The sequence below is a fragment of the Podarcis bocagei genome, assembly GCF_964188305.1.
Source record: "Podarcis bocagei genome assembly, chromosome: 12".
Taxonomy (NCBI): domain Eukaryota; kingdom Metazoa; phylum Chordata; class Lepidosauria; order Squamata; family Lacertidae; genus Podarcis; species Podarcis bocagei.
In genome coordinates, this window is record NC_138137.1 from 11104208 (window position 1) to 11131637 (window position 27430).

Sequence of the window (27430 nt, forward strand, 5' to 3'; positions counted from 1 at the left end):
TATACCTTCTCTTCCAGAAAGGCAACCAATTTGCACTTCCTACGCATGTACTTTTGCATGGTACAGGTGTTGCACGTCATTGCAGCAGCTCCCTCACCCTCCATGTCTCTTGAGACAGTACCCTGGGCTTCCCCCTCAAATTCCCCCACTAAATGCCCTCGCAGACGCCCCTGTTTAAGAGCACTCAGCCACATCCTCAAGCCCTCAAAAATAGCTCTCAGGTTTAACAAAGATGCAAGTGTCTGTAAACTTTCTCGTTTCCTTACTGAATGTTCTTTGGCTCTCTTGTCAACACGGTTTATCTAACACACTAAGTTTTCCCTGTTTCTTTGCCTGCTCTTCCAACAAAGAGGATACTTCTGACAAGATGGATGGTAAGACCCTGTTTTGTCTGATTTCTAGACTATTAATCTTGTGAAATCTGTTCATACAATACAGTAGATGTTTGCACACTAATTTCATTGGTGACTAATGTTATTTGTTCACTAACACATTGCACATTAATTTCAAGGTCTGAATTATGTTTGTCAACTTCTAATACAACATTGCTATTATATGTATCTATATGGCTGATCAGTTTTTGAACTACCTTCTCTTAATACTTTAGCTACTGACATTCAAATTAACAATGAATCTTCATTTTCTAGACACTCATCAGTAGGAGCAGTACAGTTAAATTTTTGCTGTGTTAATATTTTGCTTTCTGTAACAGACAGTCTTGGTTATTTTGCATTTCTGCGTTGCAAATTTATGGAACTCAGTAGTTTGATTATGCTCACTAGAATTGTGTGTTCCATTTCAGCAGCTTGTTGGGCTCCATTAGAAACCACTTCTGAAGCTTTCATATCTTCTGGAATTGGTCTTAGAGTAGCAGTAATGTAACTAGAGCCAAGCCAGTAGTATCTCAGTCTCAGTGGCACACACAGTGCTAGCACATTTGACATTCTTTTTTAAAAATAAAAATATTATTTATGATTTTCAGTTATATACATTTCAGTAGTTTTACAATCATTTTAACATTTCAAAATGTTCTTCCTTCCCCCTTTTTCTGCGGTTCCTTCAATTTATTTTTCCTTCATATTCCAAATTAACTTAACATATTCATTTATTCATCTATTTTAAATATATACTCTTATAAAACTGGAGGTTATTGCAATAATCCTGTCAGTGTTCTTATCTGTTTACAGTTTGTTTGTAAATATTCAATAAACCATTTCCATTCTTTTATAAAAAGTTTGTTATCTTGATTTCTTATTTTTTTCGGTAAATTTTGCCATTTCTGCATATTCCATAAGTTTCTGTATCCATTCTTGTTTTGTCAGGACTTTTTCTTCTTTCCATTTTGGGCAAATAACATTCTTGCCACTGTAGTCTCACACATGAAAAAAAATCTATAGAGTCTAACTCGTTCCCCCCCTATAATTCCCAAAATGAAAAATTCTGGGGTTTTTTTAAACAAATGTTATTCTGAAAATCTTTTTCAATTCGTTATACAGTTGTACCTTGGAAGTTGAACGGAATCCATTCCGGAAGTCCATTCGACTTCCAAAACATTCGAAAACCAAATCACGGCTTCCGATTGGCTGAAGGAAGCTCCTGCAACCAATCGGAAGCCCTGTTGGATAGTCAGCTTCCAAAAATAGTTCGCAAACTGGAGCGGTCACTTCTGGGTTTGCGACGTTCAGGAACTAAGTTGTTTGACTTCCAAGGTATGACTGTATATCATTTCCCACATTTGTCATTCTTAATGCCTCTGTATCCTCTTGTTGGACAGTGGTTCTAGAAAGAGAGTACCGTATTTTTCGCCCTATAAGACGCACTTTTTCCCCTCCAAAAATGAAGGGAAAATGTGGGTGCGTCTTATGGGGCGAATGCAGACTCCTTGGCTTCAGCGATAGCAACACGAAGCCTCCGAAGCCTGCACTCCGGAGGCTTCGCGTTGCTTCCGCTGAAGCCAGGAGAGTCTGCTGTTTGAGGCTGGCGGTGGAGGAAAGCAGCGCTTCCCCCATCGCCAGCCCCAGAGGATGGGGGGCAGCAGGAAGGCGCGCGACGCCTTGCTGCTACTCTCCAACCCGGGTTTGAGGCTGGCGGTGGGGAAAGCAGCGCTTCCCCCATCGCCAGCCCCAGAGGATGGGGGGCAGCAGGAAGGCGCGCAACGCCTTGCTGCTACTCTCCAACCCGGGTTTGAGGCTGGCGGTGGGGAAAGCAGCGCTTCCCCCATCGCCAGCCCCAGAGGATGGGGGGCAGCAGGAAGGCGCGCGACGCCTTGCCGCTGCTCTCCAACCCGGGTTTGAGGCTGGCGGTGGAGAAAGCAGCGCTTCCCCCATCGCCAGCCCCAGAGGATGGGGGGCAGCAGGAAGGCGCGCGACGCCTTGCTGCTGCTCTCCAACCCGGGTTTGAGGCTGGCGGTGGGGAAAGCAGCGCTTCCCCCATCGCCAGCCCCAGAGGATGGGGGGCAGCAGGAAGGCGCGCAACGCCTTGCCGCTACTCTCCAACCCGGGTTTGAGGCTGGCGGTGGGGAAAGCAGCGCTTCCCCCATCGCCAGCCCCAGAGGATGGGGGGCAGCAGGAAGGCGCGCGACGCCTTGCCGCTGCTCTCCAACCCGGGTTTGAGGCTGGCGGTGGGGAAAGCAGCGCTTCCCCCATCGCCAGCCCCAGAGGATGGGGGGCAGCAGGAAGGCGCGCGACGCCTTGCCGCTGCTCTCCAACCCGGGTTTGAGGCTGGCGGTGGGGAAAGCAGCGCTTCCCCCATCGCCAGCCCCAGAGGATGGGGGGCAGCAGGAAGGTGCGCGACGCCTTGCCGCTGCTCTCCAACCCGGGTTTGAGGCTGGCGGTGGGGAAAGCAGCGCTTCCCCCATCGCCAGCCCCAGAGGATGGGGGGCAGCAGGAAGGCGCGCGACGCCTTGCCGCTGCTCTCCAACCCTCCTTTGGGCTTTTGCGGGAGATGGGGAAATTCCCCCACCTCCTGCAAAAGCAGGCAAAAGCCGTGCGCTCTTTAAAGGGGCTCCGCGGCTTCTGCTGGCTTTTCTACGAGGGGGGGAATTCCCCAACCTCCTAGAAAAGCCTGCAGGAGCCGTGCACACTTTAAAGAGCGCGCCGCTCTTGGGGGCTTTTCCCCAAGGAGGGAGAAGGGACTGACTGGCCGCATCAGTCCCTTCTCCCTCCTGCGGGCTTTTGCGGGAGATGGGGGAATTCCCCCACCTCCTGCAAAAGCAGGCAAAAGCCGTGCGCTCTTTAAAGGGGCTCCCCGGCTTTTCTAGGAGGTGGGGGAATTCCCCCACCTCCTAGAAAAGCCTGCAGGAGCCGTGCACCTTTTAAAGAGCGCGCCGCTCTTGGGGGCTTTTCCCCAAGGAGGGAGAAGGGACTGACTGGCCGAATCAGTCCCTTCTCCCTCCTGCGGGCTTTTGCAGGAGATGGGGGAATTCCCCCACCTCCCGCAAAAGCAGGCAAAAGCCGTGCGCTCTTTAAAGGGGCTCCGCGGCTTCTGCTGGCTTTTCTACGAGGGGGGGAATTCCCCCACCTCCTAGAAAAGCCTGCAGGAGCCGTGCACACTTTAAAGAGCGCGCCGCTCTTGGGGGCTTTTCCCCAAGGAGGGAGAAGGGACTGACTGGCCGAATCAGTCCCTTCTCCCTCCTGCGGGCTTTTGCAGGAGATGGGGGAATTCCCCCACCTCCCGCAAAAGCAGGCAAAAGCCGTGCGCTCTTTAAAGGGGCTCCGCGGCTTCTGCTGGCTTTTCTACGAGGGGGGGAATTCCCCCACCTCCTAGAAAAGCCTGCAGGAGCCGTGCACCCTTTAAAGAGCGCGCCGCTCTTGGGGGCTTTTCCCCAAGGAGGGAGAAGGGACTGACTAGCCGAATCAGTCCCTTCTCCCTCCTTTGGGCTTTTGCGGGAGATGGGGGAATTCCCCCACCTCCCGCAAAAGCCCGCAAAAGCCGTGTGCTCTTTAAAGGGGCTCCCCGGCTTTTCTAGGAGGTGGGGGAATTCCCCAACCTCCTAGAAAAGCCTGCAGGAGCCGTGCACCTTTTAAAGAGCGCGCCGCTCTTGGGGGCTTTTCCCCGAGGAGGGAGAAGGGACTGACTGGCCGAATCAGTCCCTTCTCCCTCCTGCGGGCTTTTGCAGGAGATGGGGGAATTCCCCCACCTCCCGCAAAAGCAGGCAAAAGCCGTGCGCTCTTTAAAGGGGCTCCCCGGCTTTTCTAGGAGGTGGGGGAATTCCCCCACCTCCTAGAAAAGCCTGCAGGAGCCGTGCACCTTTTAAAGAGCGCGCCGCTCTTGGGGGCTTTTCCCCGAGGAGGGAGAAGGGACTGACTGGCACTTTCAGTCCCTTCTCCCTCCTAGTCGAAAAGCCCGCAGGAGTCAAGTGGGGCTCCTGTGGGCTTTTGCGGGAGGTGGGGGAATTCCGCCACCTCCCGCAAAAGCAGGGAGAAGGTCTTGGAGTAGCGCACAGGCTGCGTGCAGCCTGTCCGCTGCTCCCAGAGCTGCGGGGGGGAAATCATATTTTTTTCCTTGATTTCCCCCCCTGAAAACTAGGTGCGTCCTATGGGCCGGTGCGTCTTATAGGGCGAAAAATACGGTACTTTGCAGCTTAATTCAATAATGTTTGCATCCTACCTTGATCAGGCCCCTTTGAACTACCCCTTTCTGACTCAGCCACAATTAATTTATTTGGGTGCGATTCAGCAAAGTCATGGGAGAAGACTCACTGAAATCAATGGACTTAAGTACTGTATTTAAGTCCAGTAATTTCATTGGCTCTGTTCTAAGCATTACTTTGTTGGATATCAGTCTCTATTCTGGATTTCATAAGATTAGACTGTTCAGAATGCCCTTAGTTTGAAAATATTGCTCTGATTTGATGTTCATGGCTTTCAAGACTGCCTACTAAAGGAAAGCTAGTTTTGAATCTTGTTTTGGATTTAGTTGTGTGAATGTTTACCTGTTTCTGCACATTGTGCCAGATCTGTTTGTACAGCTATGTCAAAAAGTAATTTTAGCAGTTATAACTGGTGGTGGATAGGTGCAATACAGAACTTTTCATCAGACAAAGAATGTAGCTTCTAATCAAAAAATTTAATGGACTAGAATTTAATCTCATATAATACACTTTTTAATATATACACATTTACGAAGCCAAAGAGTGATTGCTTACCAAATACAAAAAATCTGCTTGGAATGTCATTGTTTAACATTTTTCCCATTTAGGAACAGCTTCTGAGGATGGTAAGAGAATGAAGCTTCTGCTAAAAATCAAATGCTTTCATCTTATATTTTCATTATCACAAACAACAGCATTGTACAGAGTATATAGTCCCCCATGTGACCTTCAGGGTTAATTCATTAGTTGGCTTGCCTAATAATGTTTTGTTGCTGCAATATTTATTTGCAAAATATTGTGTTTTATTTTATATTTTTTCCAAGTAACCATTCACAGTAAAAATGTATTGATACCCATTTTATTTTAGATGTGCAAAGTTTTTTGGTGGAAATTTCAACATGCTAGACAGGCATTCTCATGCTTTGGGGAAGCAGGTGCTACTATTTATTTGGACTTGAAATTTCTCTTGGAAATCAAGTAGATACACAGCTCAGGTTGGGCCTTCAAGCTGTGGTCAAGTATTGTCAAATGGTCTTTAAAACATTAACTTTACGAGAATGCAAAAATGATGTTCATCAAAAAGTTTAATACTGTGCTTACCTTTGTTTTGTAATTGCAATATGTCCCAACACTAAACAGTGACACTGACTTTTTAAAGATGGAAAATTATGATTAATTTTGCTACATTTTACTCTGTCCTTTCCTGCAAGGAGCTCAAGACTGTATATTAACTGTATCCACACAATACCTCTGTTAGGTAGTTTAGACTGAGTTGTGCAACTGACCTAACATCTCCTAGTGAGCTTCATGACTGAGGGAATCTGGGTCTCCTTGATCCTAGCTAAACAGTATACCCATTAAGCAATGGCCTTTGCCACTGATAACTGCTTGTGCTCCTGCTTGAAGATACCTGCAGTTACAATATGTATTCAGTGGGAAAGTTTTTTGTTGTTTGCCTCTAACTGCAGCAAGGCTAGGGATCAAGATGCCCTCACTCCTGCCCTTGCTAATGAATCACACCCTCATGACATAAAAATATTAATCTACAATGACATTCTTGAAATATTTGACAATATTTGACCAATATTCAAACAGGTGAACATGACTGTTCAGTTGACCAGTATTCCAACCCTACGTTTAGCACCAATAAGCAAATATATTGATTCAGATAAAAATGAGGATGATTGCCATGTGGATTTGAATTTTCATCATTATTATTGCAGTGGAAGCTGGATCATGTCTTTCTGGTCCTTTTGCATCTTACCAAAATGGTGGCACTCTGTATTCCTGCCTTGTACAGGTCAAGGTCTTTGTGCATTTAAGCAGCATCTAACCATTACAATGGATGGCAGAGATACTGTCACTGCATGGGTGTTATTGTGTTGAATTTAGCCAAACCTGTTTGTGCATAATAAACTTAACATTAATAAAACATTGTTTTCTAGTAGCTAAGGAAATAACGCTTCTAGACTTTCTGAGAGCTTATTTCTCTACTTGATGAATAAATCTTCCTTTAGGGAGCCAAAAAAGTATGAGAACTATATTGAATGAGATTATACACTGAATTGTACTGAACTTTCTACTTTTCTTCTGGGTTCTATTTTAATATTCAGCAATATCTATCGTTAGCAATTCTTAAATGCTGGAGCAGTGGTTCTTAACCTTTTTTTTTTGGGACATGAGAACCTTTGAGAACCTAATAAAAGCTATGGACCTCCTCCCTAGAAAAATACAAATTGATAAATTAAGAGAAAAATGTACATGCAATTTATTTTATTTGCATTGGAAGAATCTTTTTTCTGTGTGTGCCAGATTCACAGACCCCATGGGGACCATTGTTTTTATGGACCTCGGGTTAAGAACCACTGCTAGAGTAATGGGATATTAGGAACCAAAATGTATTTTCCCCCTCTTTAACCCTAAGCATCCTGCTAACTCAGGTATGGGGAACCCCTTGTCCTCCAGATGTTGCAGGACTACAACTCCTGTCATTTCTGACCATTGGCCATGTTGCCTGGGGGCTGATGGAAGGTAGACTCCAAAACCACCTGGAGAGCCATGCCTCTGCCATCTCAAATCCATCTTGCTAACTCTTCAGTGCAGACCTATTGACTGGATAGTTTCAGAGCTGTTTTAATCTTAGCTCTTTGAGAGAAAAGAAATACACATCCAGCTTAAGTATGGAGAATAGGATTTGGTGTTTCTCCAACTCTCTGGAGCAAATTTAGGGGTTGTGGGGACTGTAGAGGGGAGGGAGAAATACTCAGAATTGCTTCCCTCCTCCTCCTGATGTCAGCTTAGCAGTACCACTGCATACAACCAAAAGTATTTAAACTAGGAAAAGGGAGACAGGGTCATGGGAAAGCCTGCGAACATTGTGGTTTATTATATTACATCTTCAGAGTCACAGCAAGACACTGGCAAAATTTTGCACTCTGCATTCCCTTTTGAAGTTTGCGTTTCTGCCGTTCTCTGGTGTACTGAGAAGTTGCGACTGGAGCATCTGCACTAGTCTGTCTTTTTTAGCATTTCATCCTCTAGCTGTAAAATAGCTTCTTAGAGCAACAGTCTTACTGCTTTAATGTATCTCTTCAGGTGACGGAAATATTTCTCTAATACTTGTGCTATGTGTTGCTTGTTTCTTGTTGTTTCGCTTTATAGGACGTGTGCGGACCAAGCTTTCAGCACCCTCTATTGGCATGGGAAACTCAAAGACGGATTCCAGAGGCCGTAGTCGAACAAAAGTTGTGTCTCAGTCTCAGCGTATGTATTTCTATGTTGTCGTTCTTACTCTCTTAATAAGATTAAGCCATATGCATAGTGTACAATCATTGACCAAAGGATATGGTCAAGTATATATATATTTAAAAACACTACATACTGAGTTGTTGTTCTGTGCCATAGGTTCATCATCGCCAGACAAAAATGAAGGTATTTTTTTTTTCAGTGTTTCAGTGTTTCGGGTCAGTAGTCTGCATGCTTTTGGAGTCTCTTATAGTCCGTGTGGTGTTATTTTGAACAAGATATTAAAATGAAAATTTACTTTTTAAAAAAAAACCACTAAGAAATTATTCCTGTGATTAGGGATTGTGAAATTATTCCTGTGATTAGGGATTGTGATTAGACTATATGGAGACCTTACAAATGAAGGTGCATCGTGAAACAGTGTCATAATTGCAGATTTTAATACAGAGAATAAAGAATGAATTGATAGTTTATGTTCATGATGCCATAGAAAATATATGCAGCGTGTATAGGATGAGAGAGACAACTAGATTTTGTTTCATTATTAAATGGTCATTTACTTAATGAGACACTGATTTTTCCTGTCATTTTAACATCGAGTTTGGGTTGCTGTAGGTTTAATGTGACTGTTATCAGCTTGATTTTCAAATACTGGTGTTGGAAAAAGGCTATACAACATTGATCTCAGCTCAATAACAAGATGTACCCATACTCTCACTTTAGCACCAGGGAAGAAAGATAAGGGGTTGTCATCCCTGCATTTCTTACACCATAAGGAATGTTTACTACACACCTACTGCAGCCCATTTATTTTTCCCTGCCTACCTGAGAAGTGTAACCTGTAGATATTGATGGATGTAAATTCCAAAGTGTAGGGGCATACTTCAGTGAGATTTTTCTCCACTTCACAAATGTAGAGGAAATATTACCAGTGTTTTTGGATACCCATAGAAGATAATATACAAATGAGGAATACCCTAGAGTATGTGGGCAAATGTCCCTATAAAGACAATAAAGGCAATTTTATTAGCATAGAAACAGAAATTAGAAAACTATATCAGACTCTCCCTAGCTGCAGTAGAGGCAAAGAGTGATAAAAATAACTGAGAGCTGAGTACTGTATTATGATTAAATTGTTGTCATTTTTAATGCAAATATTTGCAACTGCCCATCATCTGCAGGTGCCTGGGACTTTATGTATATGAAAGAAGACTCTTATTGGTGTACTTTAATAATTGCTCTATTTCATTCCAGGAGATTGCTTAAAGGGTTAATTCCCTAATGTTAATTATGTGGATTTAGAATGTGCCTCTGTTTTTCTTTCCATTCGAAGCCCTTTCTTTTGGCATTGTAAATAATATGTTGTGTGGGTTTGGAATTCAGTCTTAACACTCTGCTTTAAGGGTTTAATATAGCATTCAAATGGTGTGTTCTATGAGATATAAAAATCGCACACGACGAAGCTAACTGTAGCCCAATAATGTAAGCAAGAAGAGATCATTGTGATAGAGATAAGCTCAATGCAACAAGACAAAACAGTTTCATTTACTGTGTCCTGCAATGGCAGCTATTGGCCCCATGTTTTTGCAAAATCTTGCACTCACAGTGCTAGAAGGCGTATCTTCATCACTTTAATCCTAATGGATTTTAAGAGTTGGCTTCGCTTCTGAGCTCATAGCAAATCATCAGATTATGGAGACTTTATGAACTACGTCACTCACTAGCTACCCCATGTCTTACGTTTGCACAAAGTGTTGGTGATTATGATAGGCATGTTTGCAAGCTGAATTATACTAATTATAGAGCTTCAATTCAGTGTAGCTTTTTGTTAATTATATATTCAATGCCCACATTTGGACAATGAGTCTCAGCTTAATAAGCCAAGATATGCATGAGCTTCAGGCACCTGCAGGAAGCTGCAATTAGTCATAGTTTATTGTTACATTAGTACTGGGAGCTGTGGTTAGTGGCTTCCATACAAGCCAGGCTTGTTTGCACAAAGGCGTGCAGATGTGCCTAAAGCTCACACACATCTCTGCTTATTAAGCAAATTTTGATGATCCAAATGTGACCACTGACAAACCTGGAATTGCCTCTGCATAATGTGTGATAAGCCCCTAGTACTATTGCAGACATGTATGCAAAAGGATCTCAATATGTGGTAGTTAATGAAAAACTAGTACTTTAAGTGACAGTGCTGTCACATTTTATTCATGCAGTATTCTCATTCTGATTAATTAGCTGGTTAATTATAGCATGAGCTCACATAGCCTGCAGTTGATAAATTAAGTGCATGTACCCATTTTGGTGATTGTGTATATAACAGCAGTATTGCTCATTCATTGCAGAATAAAAACAATATGGTTAGGATAATGTAAGTATAAAACAAAATTGCTAGAGACTTAACATATAACCCCGGGAGAGCTTGTTGCTTGGTTGGTTCCAGAGCAGAATAGTCCCTGCTACCTCGAAAGAGGCAATGATCTAACCATTTTGCTGAGCTTGAATCTTGACAGTCACTAGGGATGAGTGGTTCCTCTGTCGAATAAATTGGTCTGAATGCAGTGGCACTCAGCCCTGAATGTGAAGGTACACAGGCTCAAGGTGCTTCCAGATCTAACTCTGCCATTGGAAACCCATTGTAGCCTCAGAATCTAGAAGCACATTTTCCAGCTGCATTTTGTATAACAGCTTCTAACGTCCCTGAGCTGGGAGACCTTGACCACAGCAGTTGAGGAATTGGTGACTTCAAGATTGGATAACTGCAACGCGCTCTTTGTGGGGCTTCTCTTATGCTTGATCCGGAAACTGCAGTTAGTGCAGGATGCTACAGCAGGAGTGGGGCACTGTCAGCATATAGCACCTGTGCTCAGATATCTGCACTGGTTTCCAATTTGTTACTGGGCTCAGTTCATGGTGTAACTATTATTATAAAGGTGAAGGTACCCCTGACTGTAAGGTCCAGTCGTGGACGACTCTGGGGTTGCAGCGCTCATCTCGCTCTATAGGCCGAGAGAGCCTGCGTTGGTCTGCAGACACCTTCCGGGTCATGTGGCCAGCATGACTAAGCCCCTTCTGGCGAACCAGAGCAGTGCACAGAAACGCTGTTTACCTTCCCGCCGGAGCAGTACCTATTTATCTACTTGCACTTTGATGTGCTTTTGAACTGCTAGGTTGGCAGGAGCAGGGGCCGAGTGACGGGAGCTCACCCCGTTGTGGGGATTCAAACCACCGACCTTCCGAACGGCAAGCCCTAGGCTCAGTGGTTTAGACCACAGCGCCACCCGTGTCCCCTTAACTATTATTATTTAAAGCCCTTAAGGCTTTGGACCAGTTTACTTGCAGGATCGCCTTGCCCCCTATGGGCCCACCCAACCACTTTGATCTGCAGAATTGGCACCATTACAGGTGGCACATATTACCTGTTCCACAGTTATAAGAAACTGATCTTTGAGTGTGACAGCACCTACACTTTGGAACTCTCTGCCTATTGACATCAGGCCAGGTTCACTATACAATTTTTGGTACATAATTAAAATACTGTATTATGGTTTTGGCAAGCCCACCCAGACACATAAATATTGATTGTTGTTATTGTTTGTTGTTATTATTGCTTGTTTAATTAATTAATTAATTAATTAACCATCCTATACCCAGTGGTCTCAGGGCAGTTCATGTGTTTTGTCCTTTTTATAGTTAATTATTTTTAAATATTGTTAGTTGTGTTTAACTATTATTTCTTGTAACTGCTTAGAGTTTTTACTACAGTCAAGTAGTATATAATTTTTGTTAAATAAAAATAAGCAGGCATCTTACAAGAAGATAAACTTGTAAGCTTTTAATCTAACCATCTTGCTTAAATTATTTTTGGATAGTCCTTTATAAACATTATGGAACATTCAAGGATGTTGGTGTATATAATCATATTTAAAACTTTAAGGAAAGTTAGATATGTGATTATAATATGTATTTCAATTGTATAAATAACTAAAATGGGCAAAGTATGATAAAAGTAACTTTGAACTGGGAAGCTGCCTAAAAATCCAAGAAGACACTATTTTTAATATTTGAAACAATTTACGTGCATAAGCTTTATTATTGCTACTCATCAATTTACTCTAAATGAAATGTTTTAGGATTTCAGATGGTTGTTTCTAAAATGGTCTCTGTAGATTTGCCATTAAATGTCTGTCTATCTGGAATATTATAAATGAAGGAGTGAAAGCCACATAGGTTTTTCAGTGGCAATGGATTTTGAGGGTATTGAAAGTGTATTTCTTTTCACCATGCAGTTCTGCAGTTGAGAACCTTCAGTAGTGATAATAATTAAATATTCCTATCACTCTGGCAGACCGTGAAAGCTTGTCATTCCTCATAACTAGATCAGTAATGGCGGACAACCTTTCTCAAAGACAGTTTGCTACCACTATCAACTTTCTCCTATCACAGGGTGGCCTGCCTGATGTTGTTGGACTCCAGTTCCCAGCAGCCCCAGCCAACATGGCCTACTGATCAGGGATAATGGAAGCTGTAGTCCAGCAACATCTGTGGTTACACATGTTCCCTAGCCTTGCCGTTAGAGGAATGTTGGGTTTATGTGTTTGCGCCCCCTGTTCTGCATCATGAACGGAGCTCAGCACAGAGATTTCTCAAGTCATCCACCTGAAAACAAAAGTTTGAAAATCTCTGCCGTAAACAAATCTTCACCTGTGTCCCCATAGCTGTCATTTCATATTCTTTTAACTATTGGGATGGGCCTGCAATAGCATGGTGGAATCCCCATTTAATCACGGTGGGTTTGTTTTGTGGCCAGCAACCATTTAAACTTGTGGGTCCGTTGTGGAATCTTTGAAAAGAACTAGAGCAGTAATGAAGATGTTGACCCAAGTCTGCATGGTATTTTTCAACTATTTCATGAAGATTACATGAAAGCCAGCACTAAGGTGTGGTGATGTGCTTTCCCTCTCTGGTTGTCTTTCCATACACACAATGACATAAATATAAAAGTAAGGCCAGGGGCATGTAGGTGTTACAAATGCTGCTTTGAAATTCTTGTAGTCGGGCACTCATCTTTGGTTGTTCCTTTACAACTTCTGCATGCATGCCAGATACAATTTTTTTGTATCTTTCCCCTCTTCTTAACCCACCCCATTTTGCTTTTCCTTCATTGTATTATCCAAATTGAAGAACCTGTTACCGTTTCTTCAGCTATTAAAGCTTGCACTTAAAATTTACTTGGAGTGAAGATATCCAAAGATCTCGATCCAGTGTTTCAATTAAATTTACTGATGAATTTATGAACGCGGTGCAGTTCTTTGTTCGAGAGCTGAAGAACTGTAATTTTGCAGCTTCTGTTTTGTCTGCTTCGTATATAAGCACCTGAGCCTGGTGGAGGCTATGAAAATGCACTGCTTTTTGCGCTAACCCTCTTGTTGCATTCCCCCCCTCTTTTATGTGAACTGACTAAAGCCTTTTTATTTCCATTTGCCATCCATTGTTAATCTGCTCTGCTCCCTCCCTATTCATGGATTTTATACCCTTACCCTACTCCTGCCTTTACACTTGTTCAGGATCACAGTCTGCTAATCCACAGTCTGGTGGTAAGGCTTTTCAGATTTTGTGTGTGCATCATTGTTTGTCCATCCATCACAACAGGATCCTATTCAGCAGAAGCAGTCAATATTTACGCACGTAGGTTAAAATACCCCTGCCAAAAGAAATACCTTGAAGAATCTAAAGGCACATAAGTTTAAGGAATTCAGATGAACAATTGAGCAGCCTCAAGAGCTAGGATTTAGGGACAAATTTTATGATGCTCCAAGCTGAAATGGTTGCAACCATTTTAGAAAGAGAAGCATGCAGTGGCTATTAGTTTTCACACTGAAGATTGCTCCAAATACTACAAATTCCCCAAATGCAAAATACAAAAACATGTCTAGATAGTAATGGGTGACAATCACATACATGTAGTGCTGCTCACACGTTCAGTGAAATAAACAATGTGATAATCAGATACGATAGTCTACATGTAGTTTTCATTATTTTTCATGATGAGTATGCATAACACAGGAAACAACATGTGATTTCATGCTTTGTCGTCCACGACTGGACCTAACGGTCAGGGGTCCCTTTACCTTTACCACAGAATTTAACATGGAGCATATAATTTAATCTTCTAAAAATCCATTTGTTTCATTTAATATTTTTGGAGGGACACCTTAAATTACCAGGCTTAAAACTTACTCAGAATATTTAGCAACAGGTCTTAAAAGGAGGAACTCCAGTGCCTATGTAATCTGAAGTAAAACTCACTGAGTTAACTGGACTTGCTTCCAAGTATATATAGCATTTTGGCCTTCAAGTAGTCTGAATGCTATGCAGGGACCCCAAACACGTTTATGCTAAAAAACGTACGCAATTGGGTTTCGGTAGACATACTTTTTTTTTGCTGAATAGACTCCTGCCTGAAAGAAGGCATTCTACAGCGGTATTTCCCAAACCTCTGATAGCTGACGTACACTTAAATTTTTGAGTTTAAGTTGGAGACACACATATATCCAAAAAGGGTTTATTGTGAAGGTAAGAATTGCATTTGGCGAATTGGTGCTGTGGACTTGGAAGGTCCTGCCTCCTGCCTTTCTGTATGTTTTTGTTCTGAGCATACCTCCTGGAAAACGTATCAGGTTGGTGTCCCATGCATAGAAGCAGTGACAAGCATCTCTTGAGAGCAGGTAACTGCTTTGTTGAAAGTGAGTGAATCTTAACAGAATATAGTAAGAGAGCATATTGCCTGCAGATTGCTAATGCTGCTAAGAAGGAACCAAGGCCAGAACAGGGCATCATACAGAAACACAGTCTCCTTAGTGGGGAACTTCATTGAGGTGTTGCTGGAATAAAGCTCCCCTCATTCCTAACCGCTGATGCTGGCTAGTTGTTGATGGGAATTGGAACCCAACAAAATTTGCAGGGTTGCAAGTTCTCCATTCCTGCCCTAGTGATAGTTGCTGTGGACTAAGAGGAGCCTTTACTTCTCACTGCGCACCAGTGTGACAAAGCATGTGGTTTGGGAACTGCTGTTCTATTCCATTAGCACATTGTATCCGAATGGACACGGTGATTCACATAGCATTTGCATGGTGCATTGACTTGCCCCTCCATCCTCCATCTTGATCCTGTTTATATAATGAAGTACATAATGAAATGGCTTGTTTAAATGTATGTGGTTATTTTGATTTGTCTTCAAGGATTGGTCATGTCAGGCCATATCATACTACTACAAAGAAATCTATGTGTTAAAATAAAACCAGCCTGTCGCGCTTTTTAAAATGGGTGGGACTGCTGTCCTTCAGCACTACACAGTTACGCTGTAAATGCATTGAAATTGAAAAGTGTTAGGATATCATTATTTACCAACAAGTCACTTTATCTTCACTTGCCAAGTTTGGTTCTATTTTGTGTTAATCAAAGATGTTCAAAGACACAATTTGTACAACGATTTACAGGGCAGTTTGCCATGAGCTTCCACGCTTGTGCTTAGGATACAATGGAGGTTTTCCTCAACTTAGCTTTGCAGACAGGGGTTTTTTTTGCCACTGCAGAGCTCTTAACAGTGGCTTCTGAAAGTGCAAATAGAAGCTGTCACATCAGCAATAGCCAGCAGAACCCCCGTCCCCCCCAGGACGAAACTGGACCAGACAAGGATCTGTGGGATTCTAAATAGGGCCATCTATCAGGGATAGACGTAGTCAAACACACACATGCCTGGTGTTAGTGCAGGGGGGAAAGCAGTTTTATTGCCCTCCCACCTTCCCTAGCCAGCACAACTGACACTACTTTAGATGCAGCCATGGCCCCAGTGCTCTGTTCAGTCCTGCTATTCCCAGCCAGGATTGCAGCCTAGAACATTTGGAAATAGGATGTCTCTGTTTTTATACTCGGTGCATGTGAAACTGTTTATTTAACGTAAAGTTCTAACTTGCTAACCTATTCTCAAAGAAAATTTAGTACTTGGACATTCAGGTGTAATTTAAAGAGCTGCTTTAGGTGATCACAAGTTCTTCAGGACATGCACTTAGTTGCCAAATGACATCTCTTTGCAAGGCATCAGAGGCTATTCTCTGGTTTCCCAAGTTTCAGGAATGGCTTATTGGTTAGCACTGATAATTGTTTTTGGAAATGGAGTATCAGCCCCACTGACCTTGGCACCCCAGTCCAATTAAAGTTGGGAATGTTACACAAAATAAGCAGTTTCCTTCCAGCTATGTCTCTGGAGCATCAAGACTCTTGTAATTAGTTCCTAGCTTGTAATGATGCATTAATATGCCCCTAGCAGTTTAATGCGAGTGGTATGTGTTTTAATTATTAAAATTTGGAAATTAGTACTTAAGGAGGTACAAATATTAAAAGCATATTTTGTGCATGAACTAATAAACTTTGCTTTAACACAGCACACATGTTCCAGATTCTATGCTGTTCATTATCGTCAGGTTCTTCCAAACAACTTCTCAAACCATTCCATTCTACCATAGCTGTTTCATTTATCTTGAGTTTTTTCTTTTACTCCCAAGCAGTTATGCATTGGAATGTATAGCTTATGTTTGCTTTGCTTTGCTTTCAGCTGGCAGCCGTTCCGGTTCCCCTGGAAGAGTTTTGACTACAACTACACTCTCAACTATGAACACAGGGGTTCAGAGAGTGCTAGTCAGTCATGCAACAGCACAAAAGCGAAGCAAGATTCCGCGAAGTCAAGGATGTAGCAGGGAAGCGAGTCCTTCAAGACTGTCAGTTGGTAAGGCTTGCTAGCTTAGTCATAGCTTCTTTCTTTTATATCTCTCACATAGTCACTGAATTCAGGTGGTCTGAGTCCAGGTTTGCTGAATATCTGCTTGTAAATTGGGTCTTCCATGTCATAGCCTGAGATTAGTAACACATTAGGTAAAGAATAGTAAGCATCTTACTATTCTCCTCCTTTAGATTGGGAAAGCATACTCAGTAAACAAAGCAAGCTCACTAAATATCCAGTCATCACCTCCCAGGGTAAGGCTTATTTCACACACTAGGTGGTTTTTCCAGCAATGCCCAGTCCCTGTCGCTTAATATATGTATGTGGGAAAGCATTCTCACAGGCATAGGTTTATTGCATGCGTGTTTCACAGTTCTAAGCGTATATGAAAAGCATCCTGTGAGAAGCACCTCTTAGAAATACAGAAAATGATGAAAATGAAAATCCTTGACTTTCAGCCTTATCTGCAGGTATGAACATGTATGCAGCATATATTAATTCTGTCCTATTTCCCCCAAAGTTAGATGTGCCTAACTTACATTCACACTTTTAACTATTTTCCAAATGGGCACATGATAAACGTGTGCTTCTGTTGAAGTGTCTGTGTTTTCTGTAAGTCAAAGTAAGGAGAAATGCATATATTTAGATGTCATTCATGCTTTAGAAAAGTGGGGTCTTGTTGTGAAAGGTAACATGTGGGATTGCATTAAAATGTCAACTCTTTCTGTGTCTTCTCCCTTTCTGTGCTGCTGTTGGTCTGTACCCTGAATCATACTAGCACGAGGTAGCCGTATTCCTCGGCCTAGTGTGAGTCAGGGGTGCAGTCGGGAAGCCAGCCGTGAAAGTAGCAGGGATACAAGCCCTGTCCGCTCTTTTGCGCCCCTTGGTAAGTACTTGGAGAGCTTGTTCTGCATGGCTGTGTTTGCCCTTGATTATCTGCTAATATAAGCTAAATAAAGAGATGGCATTTAACGAGACAGTCTATAAAGTCTGGCTGAAGACTTTGCCCATTTGAAGAGCCTAAAAATGCCCTCCGTAATTCTAGAGTGACGACGCAATCCAGAAGTGTATGCCTAGCAACCCCCAAGGTTCTTCCACACATACCAGTTAGCCATCCCTTCAACGCTCTTGCCTCCCAGTTTCTCTTGTAAATGAGAAATCATTTTCAGTGTTACACATACTATTCCCCCCCTCCCAAATAACCTAATCATCAGCTCTTGCACTAAAACCCAAACTTCTTTTGAAAACTGGTGTTCAAGGAGCAGTTTGGGAGTTCTTCAGGGTTGATACCTGTTTGGGAGAAACACGCTATAGTATCTCTGATTATAGGTGCACACTTCTGGATTGTTCCCTGGCGCAAATGATTGTAAAATTGATATTCTGAGAATCAAGGTTTGCCCTTTGTTTCTGTGTTGCACATGCTTATCAGCCGTTCCTTCTTACCGTACTAGATTTGTTTTGATTTCCCCCTGTTCTTGATCTTTAGTATGAAAATCATAATGCATTTAATAATTTTATAGTGTAGTAGTGGCAATGCAGTTTCAGACGACTCGGTTTTTTACCCTGCAAAACCGGCAGATTCACAGCACAGTCAAGAAACAAGTTACAGATAAGGTTTTTTTTTCCAAAACTTTACTTTAGTGCCTGGCCTGGGAACACGATATTGGCACTGGAAACCTTTCTTCATTTCATAGATACTAGTTAACTTCTAGAAGAAAAGTCTTTTTTCATGGACATAGTATTCTAAGTTGCTTATCTGACATTTAGTGGCTGCGTTCGGATGAAACACAAAGCCATTAAACTATAGCTAAGCAAATTAGTCTCTGCATAACCTACTTACTACAGCATGCAGCTCAAGTATTCCCACTGTGCCTCTCCTTTCCTCCAGCAGGGAAACAACCATAGAGCGGTTCACTTTGCACTATGCCCAAACACATGCCCGTTGTTTGTTTTTCTCTAAACCAGGAGTAGCTAATGTGGTGCCCTACAGGTCTCCCATAAACCCCAGCCATCATAAGTAATGGTCATGGATGATGGAGTTGGAGCTGGCTTATCCCTGCTCTGAACAAAGCACAACCATGGTTTGTTTAGAGTGAAACAAACCACAAGCGCTGATTCAAGGCCTAATACCAGGCCCAGCCACTTTGTGGTTTGACACTGCTTTAAGCTAAAAACATTTTAATCCAGGGAAATTGAATTAACTTCCCTTGTTGAGCATTGATCAGACTTTTTAAAAACTACCTTCAATGGCTTAAACTGCTTGGCAATTCTTTTTCTTATTTTTTACGTTCCCTTCCTAGAAAAAAAAAACTTAGGGGTTTTTTGAGCCACATTTTTCCTGTTTCTGTAAAATTTAGCACTGCAATGCCACTGCTTAACTCAAAACCCTGGAAATCACTCTTCTGTATAAGCTTGCTTTAGTTATCGTCCAGTGGTCCATTTGTTTTAAGTTAAGGCAACCTGTCCTTCAGTCTTTTCCCCATCAATGGGCAAGGAATGCCCATTGATAGCTATGCTACTTTACACATTTTTGATGAGGAAATATCATGTAATCAGGACTTATTTATGTATACTATTAACTTTAACACAATAAATGTTAACACAAAGAACACATTTGTTCCCTACGCTTTTGCTACACTCCTTTTACTAAGTTATGTCTAAAATGTGAAGGGGGATGTTGCATGCTGTATGTGATTTACGTAATGAATCAAGTAAAATGTTGATTATGTTAGCTTGGAAAAATGAATTCACACATTTTAATTTCAATGTTCACCAGGAGAATTAGAACTTCAAGGTTTCTGTCCTTTTAATGATTCTTAGATACACTTAGATGGACTAAGGGGGATTATTTAATTAAACTATTATTAATATATGAAGAGAATTAACTATCAAGTTTTGTGTCAAATGAGGTTTCAAGGTTGACAACTTTGTGAACCTCAAAAAAGATAGGTTGCTTAGCTTAATTTTTTTTTTAGTCATTTCCTGATTTTGCGACAGATGGCTTTAGATTTTAAAAAAATACTAAAGGCGCCTTTAGAATTAGTCTTGTAATTATTACGTTTTTCATGTAAGGCAAATTATTTCTCTCTCCTCTCCAGAAAATGTAACTCGGTCTCACGACCATTAAGTTCGTATGGCGTGTTTTACAATGCTGAAAATTATGTGCATGTCACCAGCCAGTTGAATGCAACTCTTGACATGTGCAAGATTTTTGCACCTACCACAAACATAAATGTTGAATGTTTGCAATAGCACAATTCTGAAGATGAGGATAGTAGGAGCTGCATGCGAGCTCTCTGTGGGCAGGGAGCCAATAATCACAGAATTATTGTACCCTGTACTCAGCGTTGATGTGAATCTGTTCTTAGTTGCTCCTGTCATGAAGCAGTGCTTCCTGGCTTTGCCTAGACCTTGCTCCATTGCGCTCTGTACAATTGTTCTATACTTTACTTTTATAGTAATAGATAGGGTTCATATGATCCTGTTATTGCAGCTTCCAGGCATCACTCCAGATCCACTGGTGCCCTCTACTCTCCAGATGTTTATGGGGCTACAGGTGAAGGATGAGTACACTTTGCTATCATCTGTGCCATCATCCTGGATTATTTTTACCCCATTTGATTTTTCATGCAGTCTATTTTTTATCATTTTCAGTATTAATTTCTGTACATTATTTCGAATACTCAAAGTAGATAAAAGTGCAAAATGTTTTCCTTTCCTCGCACACACAGCAGTTTTTCTTTAGTTTCAGGTGAATTTTATTGGTTTTTCCTTCTTTCCCTTTCCATTCTTGTATTCTAAAGCTTTATTAATGCGTGTAGCTTTATGATATGTAATGCTGTAGGGTGTATTGACTGTGGTTTCCCTTAATTTGCTTCATAGTTTTAAAAAACACCAGAGTGACAAACACATTTTAGTAGAAAAAAGAAAATAGTTGCTGTTGCTTCAACTCCTGCATAATTATGTATACACAGTATGTTTTTGTTCTTTTTGCCACATGAGGTACAGTTAAATAGCTGCATTTAAATTTACTTTAATTTCATTAGGATATTAAGGCCACAATCCAACATGAACATGTCACTGCAAACTGTATGTGGCAGTGCACTCTTTCCTTTAGAGTTTTGCTGCCTCAGTTAGATAACAAAATAGGGAAATTACTTTTAAAACCGAGCCATTGCATGTCTTTAGCAACAGGAGCTATTTTAACAAACTTGAAGGAGAACTCTAGCTGCACTTGTTTCTCTGGAGTGTGCATGTAGTAGAATTTTCTAGATTATGGCCAGTATCTCTCCTGAGCCATCTGGTTCATGAGGTTTCTGAGAGTGTACCAGGTTTCTATGGCAAGGGCTGGTATTGATGGTAGGCTCTGCATATATTCACTTCCCTTAATAAATCAAGTAAGTGTTCCTTTTGTTGAGTTGAAGGCAAGCAGGCAAGCAGCCAGATTCAGAACAAATGAGATGAACCTTTTTGAGGCTTCACCGCTTCCAAATATTGGAAGGCATAAAACTTCTTAAATAGCGGCTTTAAATTTTAGTTTATATTGCATTGACCTTCCCAGGATGATTCTGATTTACGTTTTCTTTTGTCTTATTATGACAGGCACAGGTTTTGGAATAAGTCAGTCAAGTCGGTTATCCTCATCAGTTAGTGCCATGCGTGTCTTGAACACAGGCTCCGATGTGGAAGAAGCAGTAGCAGATGCTTTGGTGAGCATCTTGTCTATCACACACCTGTTTATTTGGTTTTTTTGGGGGGGGGGTGACAAAGTAAAAGCTTAGTTTGTATTACTGTCAAATTTGATTATTGGTTCTGCTAAATTACATGAAGCTCCACTTTTGACCGTACGTGTCATTATGTCTCTGTTCCTTCCAACTCATCTACCTTCCCCTCAAAGCCTTTTTTAACAGCTTAATCTTTATTCCCATAGTACATGTAACTGCATTTACGTACATTTATCACTCACCGTTGTTTTCCCTGCTGTCCGGTTTACATTGTAAGCTCCTTGGAGGCAGAGACTGGTCTACATTTTTCCTGTTTAGTTATTAATTAAATCTATATCCCACCTTCACTTCAAGGAGCTCAAAATGGTGTTCATGGTTCCAGCGGTGGACCATGTGTTACCGCTGCTCGGGGCAGAGCAGGAAGGGAGCCTTCTGCTGCTGCACTGGCCCAGCCCTCGCCACTGATGCCGCTGCTCCAAATCAGTCCGATCAGACTGATTTGAAGGGGGCCTGACCCAGGAGTGGAGCTGCGGCTGGCTGGCAGCATTGGACCTCTGTGGGCTCCCTCACATGCTGGAGCCCAGTGGAGGAAAGGAGCAGCGCCCCTGGGTCATGCTGTCTTCCTCCCTCCTTGGTGGGTGGTGCCTTTGTCCTCCCCCTCTGTCTTGGCTGGCCCAGGGGTGAGATGCACACAGACGTCCCTTCGCCAGCCAGAAGGAGAAGGAGCCGTTGCCCCAGCCCCGATGGCCCAGCGCAGGCATGGCTTTCCGCCTCGCAGCTCCATCCTCAATAAAGGAGCCTGTTGTGGGGGCGCCTGATTACATCTCCTCGAAAAAAGGGTGTTTGGGTCCACAGTTGTGTATCTAGCTAAAACTGTTATGTTTTCTTTTGTTCCTGAGGCTAAACCCAGCCCTCATTTCTAACTAGAGGTAATGACATCTGTGCTTACACTATTTAACCGTTGTCAGCTGTGCTCATAACTTTTCTGTTTCTTCTGTAATGCATTGCGCTCAGCTCTTAGGAGACATACGGACTAAGGTATAACAATCTTTGTTTCCCTGTTAAAAATGCTCAGTGTTTTTAAATAAATACATAATGTCTGCTTCACTTGTGTCCCAGGTTCACAATTGTTTTAAGGAGCTGAACGTTTCCAAATGATTATAGTTTAAAATGTCGTTGTCCTTTTATCCTACAGTGTGACTTCCATGTATTCCAAATATTTTTTTAAAGTCTAATATAGTTGGACTTGTTCATTCGTGCACATTTTGCCTTTATGACCTTAGTGCCCTTGGTGGGAAGGGTTATTGCTTTATACAAAGTACCAGTTGTGTTGAGAGATTAATGCTACAGGCTTGTTTGAACTTTACTTTCCCCTCCCCACCTAGTAAGCACAGCAAGATTTGGAACATCATTTAGCAGTTTCAGTATCTGTACTACAACAGCTGCAATTTCTTTGAACACGCTTTTGATTCTGTTCAATTTATTGATAGTTTTGGCTCTTGCTTTTTTGTTGCTTTTAGTCTGATAACTGTGTGTTTCAATGTGATTGCTGTGTGGTTTTATATTCTGCAAGCAGTTTTCAGTGACACTTTTTGAGGGCAAAGTTGCCCCTTTTTATAGAAAGAAATTAAACGATCATGGTTAGAGGAGGTCTCCCTTTCAAATAACCAGAGGGTCTCAGGTGAGAGAAATGAGATGGGTATGAATCTGGTGCCTGCTCCGGGTGTAGCTGCAGGTGACAATGGCACCAGGGAGGTTTGCTATATGAATAGGCACATGATATTTGCGTAAGAGGCACTACAAATTGGTTATGGTTCCTCAAATGATGCTCTCTGTGTGATAGAAAAAGCCGGTGCGAAGGAGATACGAATCCTATGGAATGTACTCCGATGATGATGCCAACAGCGACGCGTCCAGTGCTTGCTCAGAAAGATCGTACAGCTCTCGGAATGGCACCATTCCTACCTATATGCGACAGACAGAGGATGTGGCCGAGGTCCTCAATCGCTGTGCAAGCTCCAACTGGTCAGAAAGAAAAGAAGGTCTTCTGGGGCTACAAAATTTGTTAAAAAACCAGAGAACTTTAAGGTAGGAAAACCTTTTTAGGCAAGAGATTTTGTAGTTGAGAAAGCTCTGCAGATTCTCTGGCTAATGAATTTCACAGCAGGGAAAAGAAAGTCAACAGGCTTCCTAGTTGGTAACTTGCTAGGTGACGTCCATTGTCCCTGTAAAACAAAAGTAAAGCAACTGGCATCAATTTCTTGAAGTGCTTTTGGATGCTTGATATTTCCTTCAAAGATGATTGAAAGGTCTCTGCAAGGAATAGATAGCATCACATTTCGCTTTTGTTGAGCACATTCCTTCACACATAGAGCATAAAAATGGCTCTGGATAATAGTAGAGCCGTAAAGCACTTTCAAATCTTGACCCTGTAGATGCCATAACAATGATACCTTAATGGTGATTAAGAGGAAGTATTGGGCCACTGATTTTGATTTATTGTATTTCCCTGCCACTTTTCATTCAAATGAATCTCCAAGCGGCTTACAAACAATAAATAACTGACTCATGTACTCCCTTTCCTACCCCCCCCCCAAAGTATGAATTCCCCAAGGCCAACCTGCCTTCCTCCTGGCTACACACACACACACACACACACACACACACACACACACACACACACACGTTCTCGAGAATGGAGATTTGCAGGTAAGCAGCAGTAGACAATCCCCCCCCCCCCCGGCAAGGCAGTTGTTCACCCTTACTTGGACTTTATGATTCTGTGCTATAGTTCTGAGTGTAAAGCTTAGTATAAGCACGTTTACATTGCCAAACATGTTAATGAATGTAAAATATTTCACCGACTCATTTTTAAAGTTGTTCTAAAGTTGCTCATAACATTACCCTGCCATTTACTAATTAGTCTTATGTCATTTTGGCAGTCGCGTTGAATTAAAAAGGTTGTGTGAAATCTTCACAAGGATGTTTGCTGATCCTCACAGCAAGGTATGTATTTGTTTTGCTCCATGGCGATTATGAACATCTGCAGGGTTTTTAGAAGAATACTGTCATAGATTTAGACTTAAATACTTGGTGGACAGAAAGCACTTCCAAGTGTGTTCATATTATTTTAATTAACAGTGGCTCAATCCTTTAATGGTACAAGAGGCACATAATAAAATCAGATAGTACCTTCTACTGAACCAGAGGAATATCTACACAGAACTGTTTTTCAGGTCTATAACATTCATTGTACTGTCTAAAATTATCCCCATGGATATAGCTCTGTATTTTTAGAACGGTCTTCTTCAAATAGTCAGGAACTTTGGGCTCTTGAATGCAGGGACAATACCCATCCATGGATAGTTTTGTACTTGCATACAGTTGTGCACTAGTGTGTGGAGGAGCAGATGCTACCCCTTCATGTGTTCATGACCTCTTTAAAATTTCAGAAAGTTTAAATAAGTAGCCTACATCTTCACACTATGCTTAAGAACATTTTGTCCAAACCATGGGGATAGCCAACTTCTGCAACAGCATCCTGGTTGCTCGCTATTCAAATTCTTGAAATAACACGAAACAGTGTAGCACAAAAATCAGTCGTGATTTTTTAAAGACCAGCAAATTTCATACGGCATAAGCTTTTGTGGACTAAAGTAAATACTCTGAGCACTTGAGTTTCACATTTTGAACTCACTTAACTCATTGTCTTTGCTCACTTCCTATCTTGGGTCAGTCAGCAGCTCTCAGCCTAACATATGGCTGTCCATATAGAAGGGATGCGGGTGGTGCTGTGGGTTAAACCACAGAGTCTAGGACTTGCTGATCAGAAGGTCGGCGGTTCGAATCCCTGCCATGGGGTGAGCTCCCGTTGCTCGATCCCTGATCCTGCCAACCTAGCAGTTCAAAAGCATGTCAAAGTGCAAGTAGATAAATAGGTACCGCCCTGGCGGGAAGGTAAACGGCGTTTCCGTACGCTGCTCTGGTTCGCCAGAAGCAGCTTAGTCATGCTGGCCACATGACCCGGAAGCTGTACGCCGGCTCCCTCGGGCAATAAAGTGAGATGTGCGCCGCAACGCCAGAGTCGGTCACGACTGGACCTAATGTTCAGGTCCATATAGAAGGAAGCATAAAATGACTGTATTAAGGGGATTTAATGTTTGTATCACAGGCATCAAATGTTGGTTTCTTTAACTGGAGTGATGTGTCATTGTGTCAGGGTTTTCTGCCCCCTCTCTGCAGATTAGTACAGCTAAGATAAGTCTGCCTGTGTTTAGCTGAGCTTACTCTCAAGTTATTGTGCACAGGAGACTGATTCCTAAGAAAAGTTATCCTAGGCCTGTAGCCACTGTGGGTTGGGGAACTGTGGAAAGCAGTGTGATCTGGGGCCCATTCAGACTGCTATTTTATCACAGCAACATTAAAACATTAATAGTGTGTTTGAAGAGAATTCATACTGGGTCATCCACACATCACCCTGCTTTATCAGTTCTGTAGTCATTCCCCAATGCTCCAGTATTATTACATCCACACTTTAATTCCACCCATTCCGTTATCTGTGTTTTCACCATCCTCAATTCTGTGTCCCCACACCCAGCTCAAGTAAGTTGTGTTGTAATGCCATGCCAGCATACTTTGATTTTTACGCTGTGATCACCATGCTGAATCTTTGCTTGATTTTACGAAATAAAAACCCACAGGAATACCAGTATCTGCTATCAATGGAATGTATGTAGGAGTGGCTATGTCACAAAGAATTAAATGGAATTCAGTGCATTGCTAGGGCACCAAAGCACAAGCAGTGGTGCTCAAGACTAGAGACACACACCCCCCATCTTCTGGTTAATTAGCAGAAGCTTGACGGATGCATGGATTCCAGTAACTCTCACAGTCAGTAAAAGTCTCCAGTACAGTAAAAGATTTACTAAGGTATAAAGCACACAGTCCTTTGCTCCCCAGCAAGGTACAAATCGTACCCGATTTTAGAGCAAAATCTAGTTGCAGCAACAAGAATACACCACACAGTAAAAGTGTTAAAAACGAAAGCAGATAAATCTACATTCCATGATAAAACAGAAAGAAGAATGAGGTTAAACTCCCCAGTAGGCAGTAGTATAGTCTGTCTCCAAAGCTTTGAACTTGGAATTCAGCAGATAACACAACCTAACAAACAGCAGCTGTGCTCTCTGGTGGCTTCTGCACTTTATGAAACTTATTCCCTGGAGGGCCCCCTTTCATTTTCATTGTTTGTCTTTTGACTGTTTTACTTTTACAGGTAAAATAGTAAGGAGAAGCATAATATTTTTCCTGATTACTGATAAAACCTGCTCCCACTTTCTAGTGTTCTGCTACAATAGCAACAAGATGCTGTATGCATTAAATGCAATGAGACTTGGAGAGAGTACAGTGGTGCCCCGCAAGGCGAATGCCTCGCAAGACGAAAAACTCGCTAGACGAAAGGGTTTTGCGGTTTTTGAGCTGCTTTGCAAGACGAATTTCCCTATGGGCATGCTTCGCAAGACAAAAACGTCTTGCATTTTTTGCAAGTTTGTTTCCTTTTTCTTAACACCGTTAATACAGTTGCGACTTGACTTCGAGGAGCAACTCATAGAACGCGGTGTGGTAGCCTTTTTTGAGGTTTTTGGTGATTTTTGAAGCTTTTCCAAAACTTTTCCGACACTGTGCTCCGCAAGACGAAAAATTCGCTAGACGAAAAAACTCGCGGAACGAATTAATTTCGTCTTGCGAGGCACCACTGTACCCAATCTCAAATGAACCTACCACAGGAAAAATGAGTCCTGTTAACTAGAGGGGCCAGGGAAACAAGCAAACTATGGAGATTCTAATTGTTAAAAGCAGGAAAGAAGGAGAGAGGGAAACAGCATTTCTTTAGGACCTCGGGGGTGTCTGTTTCCTGGTGCCTAAATAGCTCTCTTCTCAATCACAGTTCTGACATCACTCGTTGGCTAAAAACACTGAAAGGTGGGAGCAGCTAGGCTGGCTCATCTCACAGAAATCACTTGGAAAGGGAACCTGCACATTTTGTTTCACAACTTACTTTCTAGGAGGACTGGAGACTTTTACCTC

The 27430-nt window shown here is 42.2% G+C and overlaps 1 protein-coding gene across 30 annotated transcripts in view; it reads left to right on the forward strand.

Moving 5' to 3' along the window:
* The window catches only part of CLASP2 (cytoplasmic linker associated protein 2), a 126523-nt gene that overhangs the window by 76116 nt on the left and 22977 nt on the right, over window positions 1–27430 (forward strand). For 5 of the 30 annotated variants that reach the window (XM_081164273.1, XM_081164301.1, XM_081164278.1 and 2 more), the window contains 11 exons: window positions 351–374; window positions 5200–5217; window positions 7754–7855; window positions 7997–8023; window positions 16455–16625; window positions 17398–17505; window positions 20113–20175; window positions 21222–21328; window positions 22358–22381; window positions 23187–23431; window positions 24286–24349. In XM_081164273.1, the coding sequence (XP_081020399.1) occupies window positions 351–374; window positions 5200–5217; window positions 7754–7855; window positions 7997–8023; window positions 16455–16625; window positions 17398–17505; window positions 20113–20175; window positions 21222–21328; window positions 22358–22381; window positions 23187–23431; window positions 24286–24349 (953 nt within the window). The remainder of the gene's footprint in view (window positions 1–350; window positions 375–5199; window positions 5218–7753; window positions 7856–7996; window positions 8024–16454; window positions 16626–17397; window positions 17506–20112; window positions 20176–21221; window positions 21329–22357; window positions 22382–23186; window positions 23432–24285; window positions 24350–27430) is intronic. The other 25 variants (XM_081164302.1, XM_081164280.1, XM_081164293.1 and 22 more) reach the window with 14 other exon arrangements.